The sequence below is a fragment of the Hippocampus zosterae genome, chromosome 7 (genome assembly GCF_025434085.1).
Source record: "Hippocampus zosterae strain Florida chromosome 7, ASM2543408v3, whole genome shotgun sequence".
Taxonomy (NCBI): Eukaryota; Metazoa; Chordata; class Actinopteri; order Syngnathiformes; family Syngnathidae; genus Hippocampus; species Hippocampus zosterae.
Window position 1 is genome coordinate 19,124,528 of NC_067457.1, and position 20,025 is coordinate 19,144,552.

Genomic DNA, 20,025 nt, shown 5'->3' on the forward strand with positions numbered 1-20,025 from the left:
GAAGCGGCCATGTCGGAGCCATAACAGAAGATGTCCCGGCTACTTTGTAAAAGCTTTTTAAGGATGTCTTTTTGAATTACATGAAGCGCATTCAGTTACGTTGTGTTTGAAATGCGCAAGATAAATAAAACCGCCTTAACTCACCCAAAAGGTAATTTGAGCCAATTTGTTATCTCAAAGTTTGTACGCACAGGGTTACATGTTGTATGTGCCGCAGGTGGACATACAGGTGGTACATGAAGCTGATGTTGCGAACTTCAGTTAGAACTCTAGTTTGATGGATTCAAATCGACAAGGCGCTAGTGTGCAGTCGGGGAAACTTGGCTGTTGATGAGCTGCTTAGCATAGCGAACTGGCCTCCTTGGCCGCGCTGGTGCTGGGAGTGGAAAGGGCAGAAGTTGTTGGCGGAGGGACACATGGAAGTCGGTGGAGAAGTATCTCCATCTGGGCCAGCGCGAACCTCGTAGGATAGCAACATATGCTGTCTGGACATATTTACAAACATATCTAAAAGCAGCATTGTGTTGTAAAATGCCCAGCAAAAGATTGAAAGCACATAGAAATAATACTTAGGGAGGGAACTTTAGTTCCCAGCTGTGTTCCAGTGATTGATTTTCGATTTCCTCTCAGCATTGGAAGCGAGGCACAGTATATTATAATTAATTTACACATGGTTGGAGCACAATACGTTTGTAGGCATGTACAGTATACTAAGTGGGTAATGTAATTGTGAACTAATTAGCAAGGGTGCAAATGGACATAGCAAAGGCAGCACAAGTCTGGAATGGGGGGGATTTGTGTCTCGTAAATCCTGTTACACCTGCCTGCCAACGTCCCGACAGGGGAGGCGTCGGAAAGCCTCCACTTACTTGCCGATAATGTACTCACTTGAAGCACTCCAGTTTTAAACAAACAATGACGTTTCTCATGCAGAATGACAAGCGTGTACTATGTAGGGAGCTAGCAAGGGTTATAGGCAAACCCGCTGTCAAATTAGGACCGTACGTTAGGACTGACAGCTGTGTGTGTGTGTGGGGGGGGGGGCACAAATGACAGACCACAACAAGGACTTTTAAAGCAAAAAGGCACTTGTTAAAAGAGTTATGTTAACAGTGTGATACCACCACCGGAGGAGTCCTACCTTCGCTTTGCCGGTCTCAAGTTTCTTTTGCCGCTCCTCGTCTTCCATGGTCACCGTGGCTAAAACAAACGGAGAAGGGATCACAGACGGTGCATTCGCACCGGTGGCGAAGTGTGTGGGGGCCGCGCCGGCTTCCAGTCGGCCGCCGTTCGCATTCTCTCAGGGATTGCCTCCTTGTTGGCAGTCGGCGGCCATGTTGTTTTCCACGTAAACGTGACACCCCGCGCGTGATGACGTCTGATAGGTGGCCTGAAGCCACGCTCCCTGCATTCCAGCGGTGTTGCCTTCAAGGACTTGGAGAATTGTTGGCAATAATGAAACTTTATACAATCAAAGAACTTAACAACAGCTGCAGTATGCTTCCAAGTGGCAAACCATGACAAAGTCGGCCTTCGTGGGCTGCTTTCCTGCCCATTTCCCATCCATCCCTGTTGCAACACACCTGATTCAATCCTATGCAGTGTATAACTGAATAGAAAATTCAATATAATTTAGGTGCAGATTCGAGCAACAAACGTGACACTACGCACACGATTAATTGTATTGATTGCAGTGAAAGTAAACGTATTGCTGTTTTGGGCCGCACTTCTGGAGGCACAGTCAACTACTACTGTAAGCTTTTGTTAAATTGTTAATTATTATCATTTTATAACTACTATTGAGGAATGAATGAGTTGGGACAGTCACCTATATCACAAAGACAGAAATCAATTCTTCAATCATGAAAAAGATCTGTGAAGAGTACACAAGCACATTGCGTCCTACACACTAGTTTTTCTGCTTTTGTTGCAACTAATGGCCCATGGGCCATATAGGCCCAGAACATTTGTTCTAATTCTACAAAAGAACATCTCACATGAAATGTTATGAAAAGCCATATCACCTACGACTGCTCACAAAACAAAACATTTTGATAATGGTATCATAATTTGCTATGCGGGCGGCCCGGTAGTCCAGTGGTTAGCACGTCGGCTTCACAGTGCAGAGGTACCGGGTTCGATTCCAGCTCCGGCCTCCCTGTGTGGAGTTTGCATGTTCTCCCCGGGCCTGCGTGGGTTTTCTCCGGGTGCTCCGGTTTCCTCCCACATTCCAAAAACATGCATAGCAGGCTGATTGAACACTCTAAAATTGTCCTTAGGTGTGCGTGTGAGCGTGGATGGTTGTTCGTCTCTGTGTGCCCTGTGATTGGCTGGCAACCGATTCAGGGTGTCCCCCGCCTACTGCCCGGAGACAGCTGGGATAGGCTCCAGCACCCCCGCGACCCTAGTGAGGATCAAGCGGCTTGGAAGATGAATGAATGAATGAATTTGCTATGCATTTGACAGTGTGGCCATCAGGCAGACTGCTCACATCCAAAAGTGCCAATACTGGTCAAGTGTTCTTTGTATTATTTGAAGGGGGAAAAAAGAGAAAGATCACAAAATATATATTTTTTAAAACATATACAGAGTAGATTCTACTAGCTGGCGTTTCTTATAATTAGCTTTTCTCCCATTCCATTTCATTTATGAAGTGATGAGCACATTGTTCTCCCACCAAAATGACTGCTGCTGTTTCTATGGTAACAGACAGAGAGCTGTCCCAGTTCGAAGGGCTGCCTTTTTGTTACATTTTGTTTTTTTATGAACAAAATGTTCAAACCCCCCGGTCAAATTACACCTTTGAGAGATTTTGCAATAGTCAGCTCGAGAACGTTCTGTTCCCCTGCAACGTACCCGCAGTGGAAGATGAGGAGGACGAGGACGCTCTGTGTCTTCTGTTGATGGGAGTGGAGCAACTTATCGTCTGACGGATCTTGAATTCCACCCATCTTCTTTTAGACATACCGTGTCTAACTTGATGCCACCTGTGTGAGCAGTTAGTTTTTGTGCCACAGGAGCAGAGGGAACGACTGGGCATCTGAAAGTTTAGGCTCTGATCTGAATTATTCATTCGCCAAGGGAGTAATGTGTCAGCAGCCCTTAAACATGAGCAGCATAAATATTTTGACAGTCGGATCAGGATTTAAATGCATATTAAGGGAAATGAGAGTATTGTGTAATATGATTGTAAAGTTTTAAGGCTGCGTTAGTTTAAAAAAATTATCATAGAAACATTGCACTCTACACTTTGAAGCTCTGCTTCTGCAGGTTCAAAGAGGATAAAAGCAGAAAATTCATCCTGGTATACTCTTTGTAATTGCATGCTATGACGACGATCATAACAGCTGACTAGTACTTGATATTTATATATTTTTTTAATCACCCTCAATGAGTGAAAGCTGTTTTGCATTATGAATAGCTTGTGTTTCGGTTAAAATATTCATAAGTGGAGGCCCTCATCACTGTTGAGAGCCAAAGGATCAGTCTGTCTGTATGGCCTGTGGCCAGCATGAAGGGGAAAAAACGACTGGATTGTTTTTGATGGTCGCACATTTCTTAGTTCAATGTCGATCATTATGGTACGACTTGGAGAGTTTGGTTTGGTTTGTTTATTGAACATAAAACATATACAGTAATAATTTATTTTTTCGAAGTAGTACTTTCTGTAAAAATGTACCCTCTGAAAAACTACATGTTTTTTGGAATGTGGGCGCACAAGAGAATAGGCAAACACCACGAAGGAAGCACTGTTATTGTAGATCGTCGTGTCAATTTATTCCATGCCACTACATTTCAACCTTCTGGTCGGATGCTAAATAATGAAAGGCGACACAAGGTGGCGCAAGCTACACCGCTGGTTAAATAATAATCAAAGAAGAAGAAAAAACAACGAAGAAGAAAAAACCCAAAAAATAAATAAATTTCAAACTGTCATCGTGCTTTATCTCAGGAGGTATGTCTGTTATAATAAAAGTTTTAACATTGTAAATATATTTAAATTCTATCTCTCGCTAATCACTTGTTATATTTGTCCTTAAATGCTGACGTTTTGTACGCGTAATATGGGCCTCAAAATTCAGTGCCGTTTGAATTAGGCTTGCGTTTCATTGCGACAAAACTAGACGATAAACTTGAATGATCTTATTCTAATTAGCTTACTGTTTTACATGGAATTATATCAAATGTCGCCTTAAAATATCAAGTATGATACTGAACTACTTCAGAATTTACTCAGACGCAAAGTAAATAAAATCTGAAAGTCACTTAAAGGAGACACAATAAGTTTTGTTTGACAATTTATCACAGACCTCAAGTGTTTAAATAATATTTTTGTATACTCGCCAAAATAGCTAAGACAAACATTCACGCTCCATGCCAAAATGTTTTTTAATGCAACAATTTAATGCCACTGTGCCTATAAATATTGCTGAGAGCCAAGCTTTCAAATCAGTTCTAATTTCTTGGGATGCTTCTACCTGCATTTTTATTTCTAGTAAGTGTGATTATGCTATTTCCAGGTCGCATGATCCTTGCAAGGATATCACACTCTTGAAAAATGGCTTCTGGGTTCAAAGTTTTAAAAGGACCACACGGATTATCCACTCTTCAACAAGCTTTTAAATGCATCGCAGTACAGTCTGTGACAGGTTGCCTTCTCCAGAAGTTTTACAGCGTGACAGCGAATGAGAATGGTGCCAAAGGATCTGTGAACGCTGAGAACATGTCTCTTCTGGAAAACTTGAATCTCTTGGGGGTGGACGTGAAGATGGCACGCCAGCGTCAACCCGGCGTTCTCCGTAGGATCTTCACTAACGAGCAAGGCCTGGCTTCGTTCCTGCAGGGCAAAGGTGCCAGCCGCCAGTCCGTGGCCAGCATCATATCGCGTTACCCTCGTGCCATCACCCGCTCCCTGGAGCATCTGGAGCAGCGCTGGCAGCTGTGGAGGAACATCTTCCAGACCAACGAGGAAATTGTGGCCATCCTGGACCGCTCACCGGAGTCTTTCTTCCGCTCCAGCGACAACAACAACTTGAAGAAGAATATAGCGTACTTGTCTTCGCTCGGGCTCAGCAACAAGGACCTCCATCGGCTGCTAGCCACTGCACCTCGCACCTTCTCAAACAGCCTGGAGCTCAACAGACAGATGGTGGAGTTTCTGGAAGACGTCTGTGTGGAGCTAGGCGGGACTGGTCCCAAGGAGTTTGCCAAAGCGATCATCTCCAGAAACCTCTATGTTCTTATCCGGAGCACAAAGAGAGTCAAGGCCAACATCGATAATCTGCGAGCTACTCTGAAACTGAGCGACGCAGAGTTTCTGACAGCGCTTCAAGGGCCGCTTGCAAAAATCCTGGACCTCTCCAACGAGTACTTGAAAAATAACTTGGCCACCCTTCAGGCGAGGCTGCTTGCGCTGGGTTCTTGCGAAGAGGATGTCAAAAAGTTGATTATCGGCTATCCAACGGCTCTGTACATTGGGGCAGCGACGCTGAGCACTAAACTGGACTGTCTCCTTGAAGGAGGAATCACCATGAAGCAGATATTGGACAGGCCCAAGGTGTTGGACTACAGCACGAAAAATGTCGCTGCCAGACTCGAGGAGCTCCGTGGGATCAGCTATGACTTCAAAGCGAACGGGATCGGCATCCTGGACTTGAGTCGGAAGCGATTTTCAGCCAAGATCGAAAAATTAGTCACTTCCACTGATGAGTGAATGTAGCTTGTTGTGTTCACTTAGTGTTCTTACTGTTGAAAGTGGCTTCCAGACTTCATGTATAATGAACCGTAAATATGCGGGGTATTGCTCTATATCATTAAGATAAGCACATTCATCATCAAATGAGACTAAGAAGACATCAAGAATACTTATAATAAAAACCATGAAATCCCCAAAAGTGATACATATTGGTTCTTGTGAGACTTCAGCCTAGACGCATCTAAAGGATTAACGGCACAAGTATGTTTAGCTTTGTTTACTGTGTTTGTGTTGTTGTTAATTTATTTTACATTATAGTGTGTTGTATTTCGTAGGGGGATTTTTTTTTAAAGAGGGCAACTTTATTTAAACAGTATTCGTTTTTTTGGGGCGGGAGGCAAAGGTCTTTATGAAAACGTCTGAATATGGCTTCTGCTGGCAATATAAAGTAAATAAATCATTTAAACAAACACATTTATATTATTTACATTCTGATTTCTCGAAGGAAAACGTCGCTTTCTACTTTTGGAACACTGTTTTTCAAGTCAACCCAGGATGTTGATGATGCTATACGACCCCTCCTGACGCTTACACCGGACTGGAACGATTGTTCTTCGTTTGTCATTTCCGGACCCTTTTAAGTGGTGTACTGTCGCCTCTTCACGCTTTTCAGATACTGGTCGCTTTAGTTGCGTATAAATATACGTCACAATAAACACACGGAAATAAAACGATTATTCTACACTTGACACACGCACTGGCATTAAGAAATAGCTCATGCTAGCTGTCGATTGTTTCAATTGTGATATTGACTTCGCGTTAGCCGCTAGCATACACTGATTAGAAGACGCCAAACTCAACACCAGCAAACCAGTAAGTAAGCGCCACGCCAGTTGCTCACCATAGATCCGCGTATTCATGTTCGTCTCGTGATATGTACACTTTGGAACGATAATCATGCATGTCCCGTCTCAACAGTTAACAACAGATGTGATGGAAAAACCTGCAGAGGAAACAACAGCTGCAAAGGGGACAGAGGCTGCAGTAAAAGGTGAAGCAGCCCTCAAACCAGAGTGAGTCATTAAACTATGAACAACTACCAAACTGGCTGAGTTTTGTTTGTCAGTTGAATATACAATATCTTGAGGTAGGTGTCGGAGTGTCATGCTGTCTAATGGAAAGGTAGCACTTTGCTGCATCTAAAGGCACCTAAATCATGGGATCACTTTTACCATCATCCTAACTGTGAAACAGACTGAAAACCATCCTCCCTCTCCGCTGCTTGTATTTACAGATTCATCACCAGCAAAGAAAAATTCCATGACTTTCTTGACTCCGAATGGCAAAGCTCAAAAGGAGGCGAGAACAAGTCGTCTGAGGATCCACCCGAGGAGCCCGAAATAAAAAGGGTGAAATTGGATGCAGAGGAGATCAACAAAGGCGGCAAACGCCTGAGGGGGCAGAACAAGTCAAGGCCGCACAAGAAACCAATGTCGTACGATGAAAAGAGGCTGTGTGCCTCAGTTATTCAGGTAGGAATTTTAAACGAGATCTATGTCCATATGTTGTAATGAAATGTTCTCAACGGCCATCCCTCCGACCTCGTTAGGGCAACAGGGAATGTCCCTATGGCGACAAGTGCCACTTCTACCACAACGTCGCTACCTACTTGGCCAACAAGCCCCCCGACATCGGCGAACGTTGCCACAATTACGACACCTTCGGGAAGTGCACATACGGCCTCTCCTGTCGCTTTGCCGCGGCGCACACCACGGCGGAGCTGACGAGCGCTGAGAACGCCGACGTGCTGAAAAGCCACGAGGGCCGCGTGCCGGTGAGGAACAGCCTGACCAAAGAGCTACAGAATCGTCTGAGGAAGCATTCGGTTGCATTCGACAAGTCGGCGGAGTACCTCAAGACACTTAACAACAACAAAGAGGCAAAACAACAACAAGGCAATGGTAGGGAGACATTTTAGTTTGTTGAGCATACAGGGCAGTAGTTTTCAAACCGAACCCAAAGGGTTTGAGAACCGCCGACGTGACCAATATTCATAAGACCCATCTTAATCGTTTAAGTCGTTTTCCAGGCGCCACTGACTTACCAGCAGGTCCACCGACCGAGACAATGTGTGAATCTACAGATGTAGAAACGCAGGTAAAAAAAAAAAAAGTACTTTACATCACCGAATGTAATTTTGGATGCAGCACAACTAAGTGTTGGATTCACACTGCATCTTGACGTCTCAGTCTCCGATTGTCTGTTCACATATCCAATTTGACTGCGTTTACACTGACAGACCACGTGAACCATTTTTTTTTCTCTAGGACAAGGCTTGCGCCGTGAGGACTGTCGGCCCGTTGACCGACGTGGATGTCATCAAGTTGCGAACGTGTGAGAAAAAGCAGGTATCGCCCAATCCGTCTGGAAATATACTATAAAAGTTGAAACAAAGATGGCTGAACGAATGTTTTTGTCCTTGAAGGTGGACTTCCGTGACAAACTGTACCTCGCCCCGTTAACAACCGTAAGCGCCGCTCCAGTGAAATTTTCGCCCATGTCACCGATGCAGTTGTTCATCGTGTGTGCCTCCTTCTATTTCCTCAGTGCGGCAACCTGCCCTTCCGCCGCGTGTGTAAACGTCTGGGAGCGGACATCACCTGCGGCGAGATGGCCATGTGCACCAACCTGCTCCAGGGTCAGCAGTCTGAGTGGGCTTTGCTCAAGCGGCATGAGAGTGAGGATCTCTTTGGAGTCCAGGTTCGAAGACAGACCAGAATTGCAAATGGCCGTCTCAAACAAAAATGGCAGACTCCTTGCTTCTTTGCCGCATGGTTGAGTCTGACTTGGTCTTTAGGTGGAAGGCTGCTTCCCCGACACCATGACGAGATGCGCCGAGCTCATCAACAACAGCACAGAGGTGGACTTTGTGGACATTAACTCAGGGTGCCCCATCGACCTCGTATATAAGAAGGTGAGGATTTTTGCCATGGTGTCTCCCCCCCCCCCCCCCCAAAAAAAAACATGACTCACCCTGTTTTTTGCTGCTCAGGGCGGAGGCTGTGGCTTGATGACGCGCACCCGCAAGTTTGAGCAGATAGTTCGGGGAATGAACTACGTGAGTGTGCATGTTTAAAATGATTTTTTGCGGATTTGGAGGAAACATTTTTTGTTGTCGTTTCCTCTCCCTCCATCTTTATCTAGGTGCTGGATGTCCCTTTAACGGTGAAGATCCGCACCGGTGTTCAGGAGAAGAACAACATCGCGCATAAACTCATCCCCGAGATGAAAAATTGGGGCGTCTCAATGATCACTGTAATTATTTTTTTTGTTCTCCAGATGAGTCCGCATAAGAATTATGGTCAATAAAGAGTTAACAAATGTTTCAAAACTTACTTACTCAATTTACTCACAAATTTGCTAACTCTGTGGAATCCTGGCCTGCATCAGGCTATTATTCAAAAACAGGTGGCCACACCGGTCAGTTTTACCTTCTGTCATCTTGACACTATCAATTACTGGCATAGACTGATGAGCAAATGTATTTCTCTACCTGGTTAAAATAGAAATTCATAAAAACAACACGTTGCCCGCCTAACCTGTTTTTCTTCCTCGCGTTGTTCATCTAGCTGCACGGCCGCTCTAGAGAGCAACGCTACACCAAGCTCGCTGATTGGGACTACATCACCACCTGCTCCAAGCTAGCCAGCCCCATCCCACTTTTTGGTATCAACAGAATGATCAATAGATTGGAAAACTTTCTTCTGCGTGATTGAAAAATGCAACACTGTCTCGTCTTAGGGAATGGAGATATTCTGTCCTATGAAGATGCCGCAAGAGCCAAAGAGACAGGCGTTTCTGGGATCATGATCGCAAGGTTGGTGTATTATTCTAATAGTGCCGTCGTCCCCCAGTAAACGATGCACTCAACTGCAGAGAGCACCCGGCCCGTTATCTGTGGCGGCGTTTCACGAGAAGAATTTTGAATTGTTTAACAGCTCGTAAAATAGATGATAGTTCAATAAGCGTCATCACGTAAATCATAAAATGGACGTCGTATAATTCCGATCATTCACCAGGGGTGCTCTGGTGAAGCCCTGGCTCTTCACAGAAATCAAGGAGAGCCGTCACTGGGACATCTCGTCGGCCGAGCGTCTGGACATCCTCCGAGACTTTAGCAACTACGGCCTGGAGCACTGGGGCTCGGACACGCGTGGTGTGGAGAAGACGCGCACCTTCCTGCTCGAGTGGCTCTCCTTCATGTGCAGGTGGGATGCTGGCGCCACGCGCGGCCGTTTCACGTATAAAATGGGGCAAAAATGTGTTTCAGGTATATTCCGGTGGGGCTGCTGGAACGAGTACCCGTGAAGATCAACGAGAGGCCACCGTACTACATGGGGAGGAATTACCTGGAGTCGCTAATGGCCAGCCAAAACGTTGGAGACTGGATCAGGATCAGGTGAGCGGCGGACTCGTCGCAGGACGCCACTTTTGCTCTCTCACTCAAAGATCACGCAAAATTGTCACATCAGAGCTGCAATAGGAGATGGAAAAAACGCATCTGTCAATGTTGTCTTTTTCAGGCATCGTAAAAGGGTAATCTGTCAGTTTTGCTTTTTGTGATAATCAACTTGCAAATGTTTTCTTTGTATTCCAGTGAAATGCTGCTTGGACCGGTGCCCAAAAACTTCAACTTTTTGCCCAAACACAAAGCCAATTCATACAAATGATTTTTTTTTTTCCCCCTGCGGAAAAACAAACCCAGGATTTGAGTTTTTTGTGGCTGAAGCTAAAGAAATCAAGTGTGCGGTGTTTTGAATGATAAGAGAAATTATGTTAATTTGAGTTTTGGTACACTTGTACTATGCAATAAAGCCTGACTGAAAATACCACTGTCACTTGAATTTTGTTGCTAATCAAAACAGCAGTACACAAACAATCTCTTAAATGAATTATAGCATAAAGCTTTTTCTCCCGTGCGGGCATTAAAGATGCTTTTGAATCATGTGGAGTGCCGTGTGGTGGCTCCACAATGTTGTGTTTATATTCTATAATTCTAGCTCCATAATCAATCTTACTTTACTTCCTCTCTAATCAAATTTGTATTTCAATAATGCATGAGTCACTTGCGTTCATACAAAAGACGACATATTTCTGCATATGGTATAAGATGTGATTGACATTGCACACCTGACTCTTAATTGGCTGGGATTTGACCAATAAGAAGCTAGCAGGAGGGATCAATTAAGCACCACCTGGGGCAAGGCGACGAGGTTGCAGAGATTCTGCCGGGTCACGTTTATTTTCTACTGGGGTCCAGATGGCTCACCTGTGGCTCCTGATGGCCCTTAGCTGGGGTATTCTGGTTTCGGGGTGGGAGCAGGATAATGAAAGCTCACTTTCTGAAGAACTGAAACCTGAGACTGGGACGTGGGAAGACGACGACGACGGTAGCGGCAGTGAATACAACGAAGGTGCTTTTGAGGAAGTGGAAACATTGGAGCCCGATGCCGGGAAAGGGGATGGGGCAACGCCCGTTGCAACCCAGGAGGAAACAATCGAACCCTCTTTGAGGAGATGGACGAGCACCACTGAGCCAAGTCACAGCGGTTTCAGAGTAACGTGCGACGACAAAGCCTTTCGGATCATTCTCCCGGCCAGTCAGTTCCGTGACGTGAAAGTTTTGAGTAGGTTCTTGTTTCATAAGAGTGGTCATCAGTCAACGAGAGTGGAAAGTGATTTCAAATCTCGCAAGGCCCGTGTGCAAAAAGAACACAGCTTTTGGCTTGACTGTCGTGACTGATCCAACACTTTGACAAATAATCATGCACATGTGTCGTCAAAGGACATATTTTTCACGTGGAGCGTGTGCGTACAAGAACAGCTTTTCAATAGCTGGCTGCCATCGTGAGCTTCTCTCACCGCGTTCAACACTACTGGAATCGGTTCAAATAAATCCCTGCCTTTCTCCAGGCGCTGAGCACCCGCAACCTGCCGATCACGCTGGATGCGGTCTCAACGCGAGCCGCTTGGAGAACACCTTAACTGTTCCTTTCACGGGATGCCACGTCGAGAACGTGAGTTGTGAGCTGTCATTTTCCTACACACAACGGGACTGAAATGCCAAATGCCTTCCAGACAGACGGCTACAGCCTGCAACTGTTATACGAGGACGAGCTCGGTGAGACCCGAGTCACCATGGTGACGTGCCACCCGGGTCGGGAGTCCACACCCGGGCCAATTCCTCGCTCTGGCATCCCACCCGGTACCCCTGCGTCACGGTGCCGCACGCCGCCACCACCGAACACGCCGCCAAGGGCACAGCGTGAGTGCTCGATGACGCATGACGTCATGCAGAATGAGATCCTTCCGAGAGGGGTGGGGGCGGGGGGGGGGGGGGGGGGGGTCTTCTCTGCAAGGGGGTCCCTGGACCCAAAAAGTTTGAACACCTCTGATTTAATATTTGACTTCAGAATGTGCCGTGGCCCCTGAGGAGCGCCTGCCCTGTGGCCATTCTGGAATTTTGCCCTTTAAATGTGAGGCCATGGGGTGCTGTGTGAATCCAACTAGGGATAAATGCTTCTATCCGATGGATGGTAAGGGTTGTTCTTTTTTTTTTGGGCGGGGGGGGGGAAGAAAGCATACTTATTCACGTTCTTGTGCTTTTTCATGCTCTCACGATGTCCTTTGCAGGCTTTTAGGTATCACACTAAGCCCTCACTTGGGTGGGGGAGAGGGGGTGTCACATACACTGTTCACATTCTCTGTGCCATTAACTTCAATAATTTCCCTAGAGTGCACGGTAGACCTCCATTTTGTATTCATCATCCGTTCCACATACGCGTCCCTGCCTGTGGACCCCACCCAGCTGGTCATTCCCGGAACTGACTGCAAACCCGTTGTGGTGAATGCCGACTTTGCCATCTTTAAGTTCAAAGTCACCGAATGTGGAACACGCACTTATGTAAGTTGTCACTCATAGTCACATGGGGGCAAAACAGGCTTGTACATTGCTTTGTCCTGTCTCAAAACTTCAAAATTAATTTTCAGGACATTGGCATGACGAGGTTCTACCTGGCTGAAGTCCAGACTCTTGTCCGAGCTCTCAACCTCAAGTACGGCATCATCACAAGAACGGATCCATTAAGGTTGTCAATATTAGACAATTTAGATTTTCTTTCTTTTCACCAGTGGTCCTGAAACATTTTTGACATTCACCCCCCACCCCCTCCTCCCTTTTTATTTTATTTTTTAATTATTTTTTTAGAAATAAATTGTTTGCGCTTACCTTCAATTTTAGGTTCTTGGTGGAGTGTCGCTACAGTTTGGCTGCTCGCGACCAACAGCCGCTCGCCAGCGCCGGCTACATGGTGAAGATCCCAAGTCGCAGGCTGCCGACAGCCATCCCCTCTGATGGTTTGTATGGCGTTCAGCTGAGGATCGCCACAGGTTTGAATTAGGGGCTTCGATTCACATGACAATAGTGTGATGTCATTGTGCGGCGATTTATCACAATGTGTTTGATTCCAAAACAGACGAGACCTTTTCATCTTTCTGGCCTTCGTTCCCTACATTGCGATACATCCTGGGCAAACCTGTGTATCTGGAATTGAGACTATTGTCACCCAAACCCGATGCGACCATTTTGGTCAATTACTGTCTGGCATTCCCTCGCTCAGCAAAGAACGCCCTGGTGCTCGTTTACGAAGGGTAAGCCAGGACCTCAAGCCACCTACTTAGGTTTTTGCCATTTTATCTTAAAGTGGCTTACTTTTATGTTGTCTTATGAGGGATGTGATGTTTTCTGAATGTAGGTGTGCCAATCCTCATGACCCAAATGTGGCTATCCTACAAATTAGCAATTTGCCCCAAAATCGCCATCAGAGGCATTTTGAGGTAAAGGCGTTCCAGTTTATGGATGTTAAGACTAAGCGGTACCTTAATGAACAAGTGAGTATCGACTCAAAAGGTCAAACAGCTATCCTTGAGAAACTTCATACCTTACTTTGCATCCCGCCCGCAGATCAACTTCATGTGCTCTTCGGAGGTTTGCAGGTCGGACGAGAAGACTTGTGAAGAGCGCTGCTTTGATGGAAAAGTGAGATTTTAAATGTTGCATGTTAGTGTTGTAGTATCTCAATGTTTCATTTCTTTGCAGGTGCCATAAGGACTCATAGCATGCGCACACAAACCAAAAACATTTTATTGTACATTAAACAGACTGCCCAATGTATCCTGTAGTTGTGCATTTGTTTCCTCGCACATCATGCAACAAGACAAGGTCACCAGTCAATTGAGAATGAAAACTCGATTAGAAGGCTTGCACACAGACGTGGATCTTATGAAAAACTGAAGTAGTTCATTTGAAAAAAGTAGAACTTGTACAGATTCTGTTAACATGTTGTCATGCATACGCGAAGCCCGCAAGGGTGTGCGTGTGTGGGTAAAAATGGTGTTGCACGAGTTTGCAAAATCAAGAAATAAAATGTGCCGTGGGGGCGGGGCGGGAGTTTAACCGTTGATGACGTCACCAAATTTGATCCTACACACGTTGCAGTTAAATATTTTTTAATTTGGACTAAATCAAGTTTGACTACAGAATACGCGTTTGCGTCTACAGTAATCTCAATTTAAAAGATCCACAATCCTTTGCGGTACAACCGCGGAAGCAATATGCGGTTTGCTGTTAAATATGCAATAACTTCAACAAAGCAATTAAATATTACGCCCGTGTTGTGACACCTTCGCCCATTTTCTCCTTCTCTATTTTAATCTGTCCGACAAAAAATTTTTACCATCAAATCTGATTTTTTTTTTTAAGACTACGAACCCGGACGTTAGCACACCCGGAAGTATTTGTCACGCGAATAGATCACCGGCACACGTCTGAAACAGTAAGTTGGAAATTATTGCGTGAAATAATTGCAAAACTTAATTTCACCAGGGTACCACTAATTGCAAAGTGCTTACCAATTTTGTTTTATTTTAGGCTGCACCGAAGATCGCACAGTTGTGACTCGAGAGCTAGTTCTCGCACCACCTGCTTTTTAACCGAATTCGTTCCGTGAAAATTCAACGCTTCACAATTCAGTCATTGCGCAGGTCAAACTAATTATGAACGAAGTTTAAAATGCCGCTGGTGTCGTTAAATGTGACTCAGGAGACGGCTTTACGACGAAGCAAGTTATGTATAAATAAAGATTGATGTATTGCAGCATGCACACCCAAGGCAGAAAAACAAAGATGAAATGAAAATCAAGATAGGACCCACCAATTCGGTCTGTCCAGGGCCATCAGAATAATTGATACTGGTGCGACTTGATGTAACTGAAATGACAGGAAGACGAAATAATTCTTTAACCAAGCACCAGTATTCTCGTCGCGGTTAAATGAGTTGACAAATACTTTTCCCGAAATCAACCGAATATTGACATCTCAGCGTTTGCAAGTTTGTCACGTGGTACACATTTCGTCCAAGTGACGTTGCCTTACAGCTGCAGTTCTAGTTCCGTCTTCCTTCGGGTAACCACACACTGTCCTGTCAGCAAGTAGGTGGAGTTAGTCCCCTGCACCGTCTCATAAGGCTGCAGGGGGGCTGGAAGTTGTCTCACACGGTTCTCCCTCTGTCGTCTCCGCTTAGCTCCAGAAAAAAATGGCACATCTCCCTGCTCTTTTCCAGTACATAGATGAACATCAGGAGCTTTACGTGGAGGTAAGATGAGGCAATCTAGCGACTCATGCTCTAGGAAGAAGCAGTTTCTCGAGGTTTCTGAATTGCATAGTGGGCTGCAAGGCCTCGCCTTTAACTTTGTCACTGTCGAATTGCTCTTGATCAGCGCCTGGCGGAATGGGTGGCCGTCCAGAGTGTGTCCGCCTGGCCGGAGAAGCGCGGCGAGATCAAGAAGATGATGCAAATGGCTGCCAAGGATATTGAGCGGCTGGGAGGCACGGTGGAGATGGTGGACATCGGCCAGCAGACGGTGAGTTTGATCACATCGCATTTGTTTATGTGGAATTGCTCATCGACGACAGATTCACTCTCAACTTGTTTGCCGTCTAAAGAAGTGTAACACTTTTTTTTTTTTGGCAGCTTCCAAGCGGGGAGGAGATCCCGTTGCCCCCAATCATTCTGGGACATCTGGGCTCAGACCCGGGCAAGAAGACGGTGTGCATCTACGGCCACCTCGATGTCCAGCCCGCCAACATCGACGACGGCTGGGACACGGAGCCGTTCACTTTGGTGGAGAAAGACGGTGAGGATGCACAGACACTTTCAGTTTCTGAATAACTCATTTTGGGTGCACAGGAGAGGTTTCGATTATTCCTGCTCCATGCAACGCATGGCGTGCGCAGTTCTTATCAGCTGATCCTGTCACTGTTGACGCTCATTTCCAAAGTTCTTTCCCCGAGTCATCACGTCTTATCTCACTGCTAGCCAAGCCAAAGTAGGTGTCGTTATCTCGCGTTCTAGTTGCTATCATTCACGCATTAACCTCCAAGCTCACATTTTGTGGTGCTCAGTCAGCTGAGTATCAAAGTGTCCACTTTGATACCTCCTCTTTCAAACAACAAAATGTATGCAGAAATATGTTGCACATCGAGCATATTTGACAATAAAAGCTGACTTGAGTTGACAGAAAGTCACGCCTCCACTTCCTCTTCCCTTCACTTACATCCTGCCTCTTCAGCTTTTAACTTGCATGACTCGTTTTCTTCTGTGTAAAAAAAAAAATCTCATAGCTTCAACACAAGAACATTAGAGTGATGTGACCAAAGTCGAGACCTCAACCCCCCGTTTTTTAAATCCATTAACACCAGGCACATTATTTCACTTTAACCATTAAACTATGACATGAACGGATCACATTTCAACAATTTGGATAATTATGGATTATTATCTAGCTGCCTCAGCCATTTAAAATCAAAACACCTTTTTTTTTTTTTTTTTTTTTTGCAGGAAAGCTGTATGGAAGAGGATCCACTGACGACAAGGGTCCCGTGCTGGCTTGGTTCAACTGCATCGAAGCCTACCAGAAGATCCAGAAGGTAACACTCTCAGCAAGAAGAGTCATGTGCCATCCGCTTGATTGCTTTGTGACCATTTCAGGAGATTGAGCGTCCAAAGGTCGCCATGCAAAATGGCTTCTCACCCTGCAGCTACTTAATAATTAAACCCACTCGCATCTCCTCGTTAAATGCTTTTGCCACTTGTCTTTCTTGTCATCCAAACCTCATCATGAGATGGCTCTTCCTTGGCAGGAGCTTCCCATCAACATCAAGTTCTGCTTCGAGGGCATGGAGGAGTCGGGCTCGGAGGGCCTGGACGAACTGGTCTTCTCGCGCAAGGACAGCTTCTTCAAAGATGTGGACTACGTTTGCATCTCGGACAACTACTGGCTGGGGAAGACCAAGCCCTGCATTACCTACGGCTTGAGAGGAATCTGCTACTTCTTCATCGAGGTGGACAGGTTGACTTTTTTTGGGAGGGGAGGGGGTGACACTCAGCACTTAACGATGTTGACGCTACTTTTAAAAGGTGGACGGCTGTGAGAAGGACCTGCACTCTGGCGTATTTGGCGGCTCCGTCCACGAGGCCATGACGGACCTCATTACACTTATGGGCAAGTGAAGCGGACGTTTTGTTTTTGTAGCTCACCATTTGCATCACATCGCTCAAATTGTAGCCTAGCCTTCGTCAATGCGGAGGGACTTATGAAAAGAACAACCTTGTAAAGTCGGCGAGAATGACAGTGAGTCCAAATGTGCATCTGACACAAGTTTTAACCCCTTTGGTTCACCGACAGGCTCCCTGGTGGACAAGAAAGGGAGAATCTCGATTCCTGGCATATACGACGACGTGGCTCCTTTGACAGATGACGAGACGCAACTTTACGAGAAGATCGAGTTTGACTTGGAGGAGTACTGCAAAGACGTTGGCGTTGGGAAGCTGCTGCACAGCACCAAGGCAAGCCGAGGCCGCCGTGAAAATTGAAACGAGTCCACAGCGCAGAGGTTGAACCGTTTTCCTTTTCATCATGCAGGAGCAAATCCTAATGCACCGCTGGAGATACCCATCGCTTTCTCTGCACGGCATCGAGGGGGCTTTTGCCGACGCCGGCGCCAAGACGGTTATCCCTCGTAAAGTCAACGGAAAATTCTCCATCCGCCTGGTGCCCGACATGGACCCAAAAGTTGTGGAGAAGAAGGTCAGGTCAAATAACCGAATTAAATTCAAACCCGCTACACCAAATTAAAATCCAACGCGGCTGTGAAAGGCTCAAGCATTCCGGCGACCCGTGTCATGATAAACAACAAAATACACTAATTAAATAAGAACTAAAGTTTTGAAATGAGCCAAGTACAATGTAGTCAAATTAAACATAAAAGAATTTAAAATACAATCAAATCCAGGACAATACATTGAAGGAATAATAATAACGTGAAAAAGTTACTCCTCCAAAATTCATATCACACAGTTTTAAATGGTGAGGTATAATAAATTCCGAGAGAAAAAAAAAATACAATGACATCACATAGTCATCATGTGACTTTGTGGTTTGCCACACAAGCGTCTGTCTCTGTAAATGGAAAATAAAACCTGCAAATGCATGCACTTTGAGAAAGTAGATGTCGCAGTGTCTGAGGGGGTGATAAAGAAAAAAAACTGCATACGTAGTGAAATTGTTTTAACTTAGTCACATTCAAACAGCTGACCCACTCGTCATGATCATCATGTGTTCCAAATAACTAGCTAACTCGTCATGGTGATCGGGCATTCCAAATCACCAGGAGCTAAACATCACCCAAGTCAACGATTTTGAGTTTAATGTGGAGTTATTCATACGTCATTATTTTGGTTCTCAGGTGACCGACTATCTGCAACAGAAGTTTGCAGAGCTCGAGAGCCCCAACAAGCTGAAGGTCTCCATGGGCCACGGGGCCAAAGCCTGGGTGTCCGACTTCAACCATCCGCACTACATGGCCGGTCGCAAAGCTATGAAGACGGGTACCACTGCCATGTCAATTTGTACACCGGCAAAGCGGAAACCTATTGAATTTAACCGTCTGGCTTCTTATGTGACAGTTTTTGGTGTAGAACCGGACCTGACACGCGAGGGCGGCAGTATCCCCGTCACCCTCACCTTCCAGGAGGCAACGGGACGCAACGTCATGCTGCTTCCCGTCGGCTCCTCTGACGACGGAGCACACTCGCAGAACGAGAAACTCAACAGGTGTGTGTATTATTCTCAGCCTTTTTATCCCCAAGCATCGTGATTCATGTTCCTCACTTTGATTTTTTTTTTTTTTTTTAGATCCAACTATATACAAGGGATCAAGATGCTGAGCGCGTACTTCCACGAGGTGTCGCAACTGCAATAGACCCCGTTGCCACTACCTCATGGATTCCTGCTGACTCTTTTTTTTCTGTCCCACAATAATAAAACCTTTTTCTTTGTCACCGTAGTTCCGGCTCATGTATTATCTCACAAGGGTTTCCGTGGAATTGTAAAGGATTCCTGAAGGACCGAGCCCTTCTGCAAATCGTGAAAAAACTGTTAACGATGCACCCCTAAAATGTATAGAATTGCCCAAATTATTCATATGAAATCGGACTGACAAATTATGTCCCCCAAACAATATAAAGCTTCCAATTAATCTTTCAGTACCCTTAAAAAAAACATCTTTCAGTGCTTTGTTGCCATCTTGTGGCATTTTAGAGTCTTACAGAAACCACTACAATCGCAAAGCGGAAATTTCTTCATTTCTACGTATTCACATGTGTAAATCGTGACATACGAACTAGCAACGGAGCGACAAGCTACCATGGAACACGTCAATTATGGACACAAAAGCCACGAAACGAACAAACTCAACGTACTGTTTACTCACCCTCTGCTCCTCCGAAAGTGAAACGATGTCTTCCGACACTCCTCACGCTGCCATTCCTTCCACAATTCCACATCTCCACATCTCCACGTACGTTACAAAGTCAGAATTCTGACTTTAAAATCTGAGTTCTGAAACTAAAGGCGCGAACAACAAAAACCTAATTTGGCTAGCAGGCAAAAATCACTTCCGCGTTTTATTCAATTCTCCCGCGCCGGAAAATGGCAACTCGGGTTGCCAGATTTAGATATTTATCCCCCTTTTCTGAAAATATACACACTAATTTAATGTATAGTTTGGCGGAGTCTGAAACTTATAATTGTTGAATTAATGTGAAATTTGGATATAAATTGTCTGTGTGCGGATAAAAAAAGTTAAGACGTTGCGAAGTGCTGTAAAATTTGTGTTGGCGATGAACGCGGAAATCATCATGAGGCGGATAT

The 20,025-nt window shown here is 45.3% G+C and overlaps 4 protein-coding genes and 1 long non-coding RNA gene across 9 annotated transcripts in view; 3 read left to right on the forward strand and 2 right to left on the reverse strand.

Annotated features, from left to right (window-relative positions):
* The window catches only part of akap9 (A kinase (PRKA) anchor protein 9), a 35,102-nt gene extending 33,709 nt beyond the window's left edge, over window positions 1-1,393 (reverse strand). For all 3 annotated transcript variants that reach the window (XM_052070272.1, XM_052070273.1, XM_052070271.1), the window contains exon 1: window positions 1,142-1,393. In XM_052070272.1, the coding sequence (XP_051926232.1) occupies window positions 1,142-1,189 (48 nt within the window). In that variant the 5' untranslated portion in view covers window positions 1,190-1,393. The remainder of the gene's footprint in view (window positions 1-1,141) is intronic.
* A 2,468-nt stretch (window positions 1,394-3,861) lies between these two features.
* On the forward strand, window positions 3,862-5,894 carry LOC127603778 (transcription termination factor 1, mitochondrial). The gene is made up of 2 exons (XM_052070387.1): window positions 3,862-3,955; window positions 4,521-5,894. Exon 2 carries the CDS (start codon window positions 4,559-4,561, stop codon window positions 5,711-5,713), a length of 1,155 nt encoding a protein of 384 aa, XP_051926347.1. The 5' UTR covers window positions 3,862-3,955; window positions 4,521-4,558; the 3' UTR covers window positions 5,714-5,894.
* Window positions 5,895-5,967: 73 nt separating this feature from the next.
* On the reverse strand, window positions 5,968-13,126 carry LOC127603813 (uncharacterized). The gene is made up of 2 exons (XR_007963135.1): window positions 12,984-13,126; window positions 5,968-10,229 (listed from the first exon to the last, which is right to left on the reverse strand). It is a non-coding gene; the product is annotated as an uncharacterized LOC127603813 (long non-coding RNA).
* On the forward strand, window positions 10,882-13,928 carry LOC127603764 (zona pellucida sperm-binding protein 1-like). 2 transcript variants are annotated; one of them, XM_052070361.1, is made up of 11 exons: window positions 10,883-11,382; window positions 11,669-11,772; window positions 11,834-12,020; window positions 12,169-12,291; window positions 12,490-12,659; window positions 12,746-12,843; window positions 12,996-13,144; window positions 13,231-13,405; window positions 13,510-13,645; window positions 13,719-13,793; window positions 13,854-13,928. In XM_052070361.1, the coding sequence occupies exons 1-11, from the start codon at window positions 11,016-11,018 to the stop codon at window positions 13,860-13,862; spliced, it is 1,593 nt and encodes a 530-aa protein (XP_051926321.1). In that variant the 5' UTR covers window positions 10,883-11,015; the 3' UTR covers window positions 13,863-13,928. The 2 variants fall into 2 exon arrangements, with proteins under 2 accessions (XP_051926320.1, XP_051926321.1); XM_052070360.1 differs by having other exon boundaries at window positions 10,882-11,382; window positions 13,719-13,928.
* Window positions 13,929-14,471: 543 nt separating this feature from the next.
* Window positions 14,472-19,159, forward strand: cndp2 (carnosine dipeptidase 2). Of its 2 annotated transcripts, XM_052070373.1 has the most exons (12): window positions 14,472-14,589; window positions 15,336-15,407; window positions 15,532-15,675; window positions 15,786-15,948; window positions 16,653-16,741; window positions 16,955-17,155; window positions 17,232-17,316; window positions 17,500-17,660; window positions 17,737-17,901; window positions 18,560-18,701; window positions 18,780-18,927; window positions 19,009-19,159. In XM_052070373.1, exons 2-12 carry the CDS (start codon window positions 15,348-15,350, stop codon window positions 19,073-19,075), a joined length of 1,425 nt encoding a protein of 474 aa, XP_051926333.1. In that variant the 5' UTR covers window positions 14,472-14,589; window positions 15,336-15,347; the 3' UTR covers window positions 19,076-19,159. The 2 variants fall into 2 exon arrangements, with proteins under 2 accessions (XP_051926333.1, XP_051926332.1); XM_052070372.1 differs by lacking the exon at window positions 14,472-14,589 and having other exon boundaries at window positions 15,250-15,407.
* The last annotated feature ends 866 nt before the right edge of the window (window positions 19,160-20,025 follow it).

What these genes read in the sequence shown, in the direction of transcription:
- LOC127603778 (XM_052070387.1), top strand. Translation starts at nt 4,559, where the DNA reads ATGGCTTCTGGGTTCAAAGTTTTAAAAGGACCACACGGATTATCCACT.
- LOC127603764 (XM_052070360.1), top strand. Translation starts at nt 11,016, where the DNA reads ATGGCTCACCTGTGGCTCCTGATGGCCCTTAGCTGGGGTATTCTGGTT. An exon ending in CGGGATGCCACGTCGAGAAC is followed by an intron (nt 11,773 to 11,833) that starts GTGAGTTGTGAG and finishes AATGCCTTCCAG; the next exon opens with ACAGACGGCTACAGCCTGCA. An exon ending in AATGTGGAACACGCACTTAT is followed by an intron (nt 12,660 to 12,745) that starts GTAAGTTGTCAC and finishes ATTAATTTTCAG; the next exon opens with GACATTGGCATGACGAGGTT.
- cndp2 (XM_052070373.1), top strand. Translation starts at nt 15,348, where the DNA reads ATGGCACATCTCCCTGCTCTTTTCCAGTACATAGATGAACATCAGGAG. An exon ending in ATCAGGAGCTTTACGTGGAG is followed by an intron (nt 15,408 to 15,531) that starts GTAAGATGAGGC and finishes GCTCTTGATCAG; the next exon opens with CGCCTGGCGGAATGGGTGGC. An exon ending in AGCTGCTGCACAGCACCAAG is followed by an intron (nt 17,661 to 17,736) that starts GCAAGCCGAGGC and finishes TTCATCATGCAG; the next exon opens with GAGCAAATCCTAATGCACCG.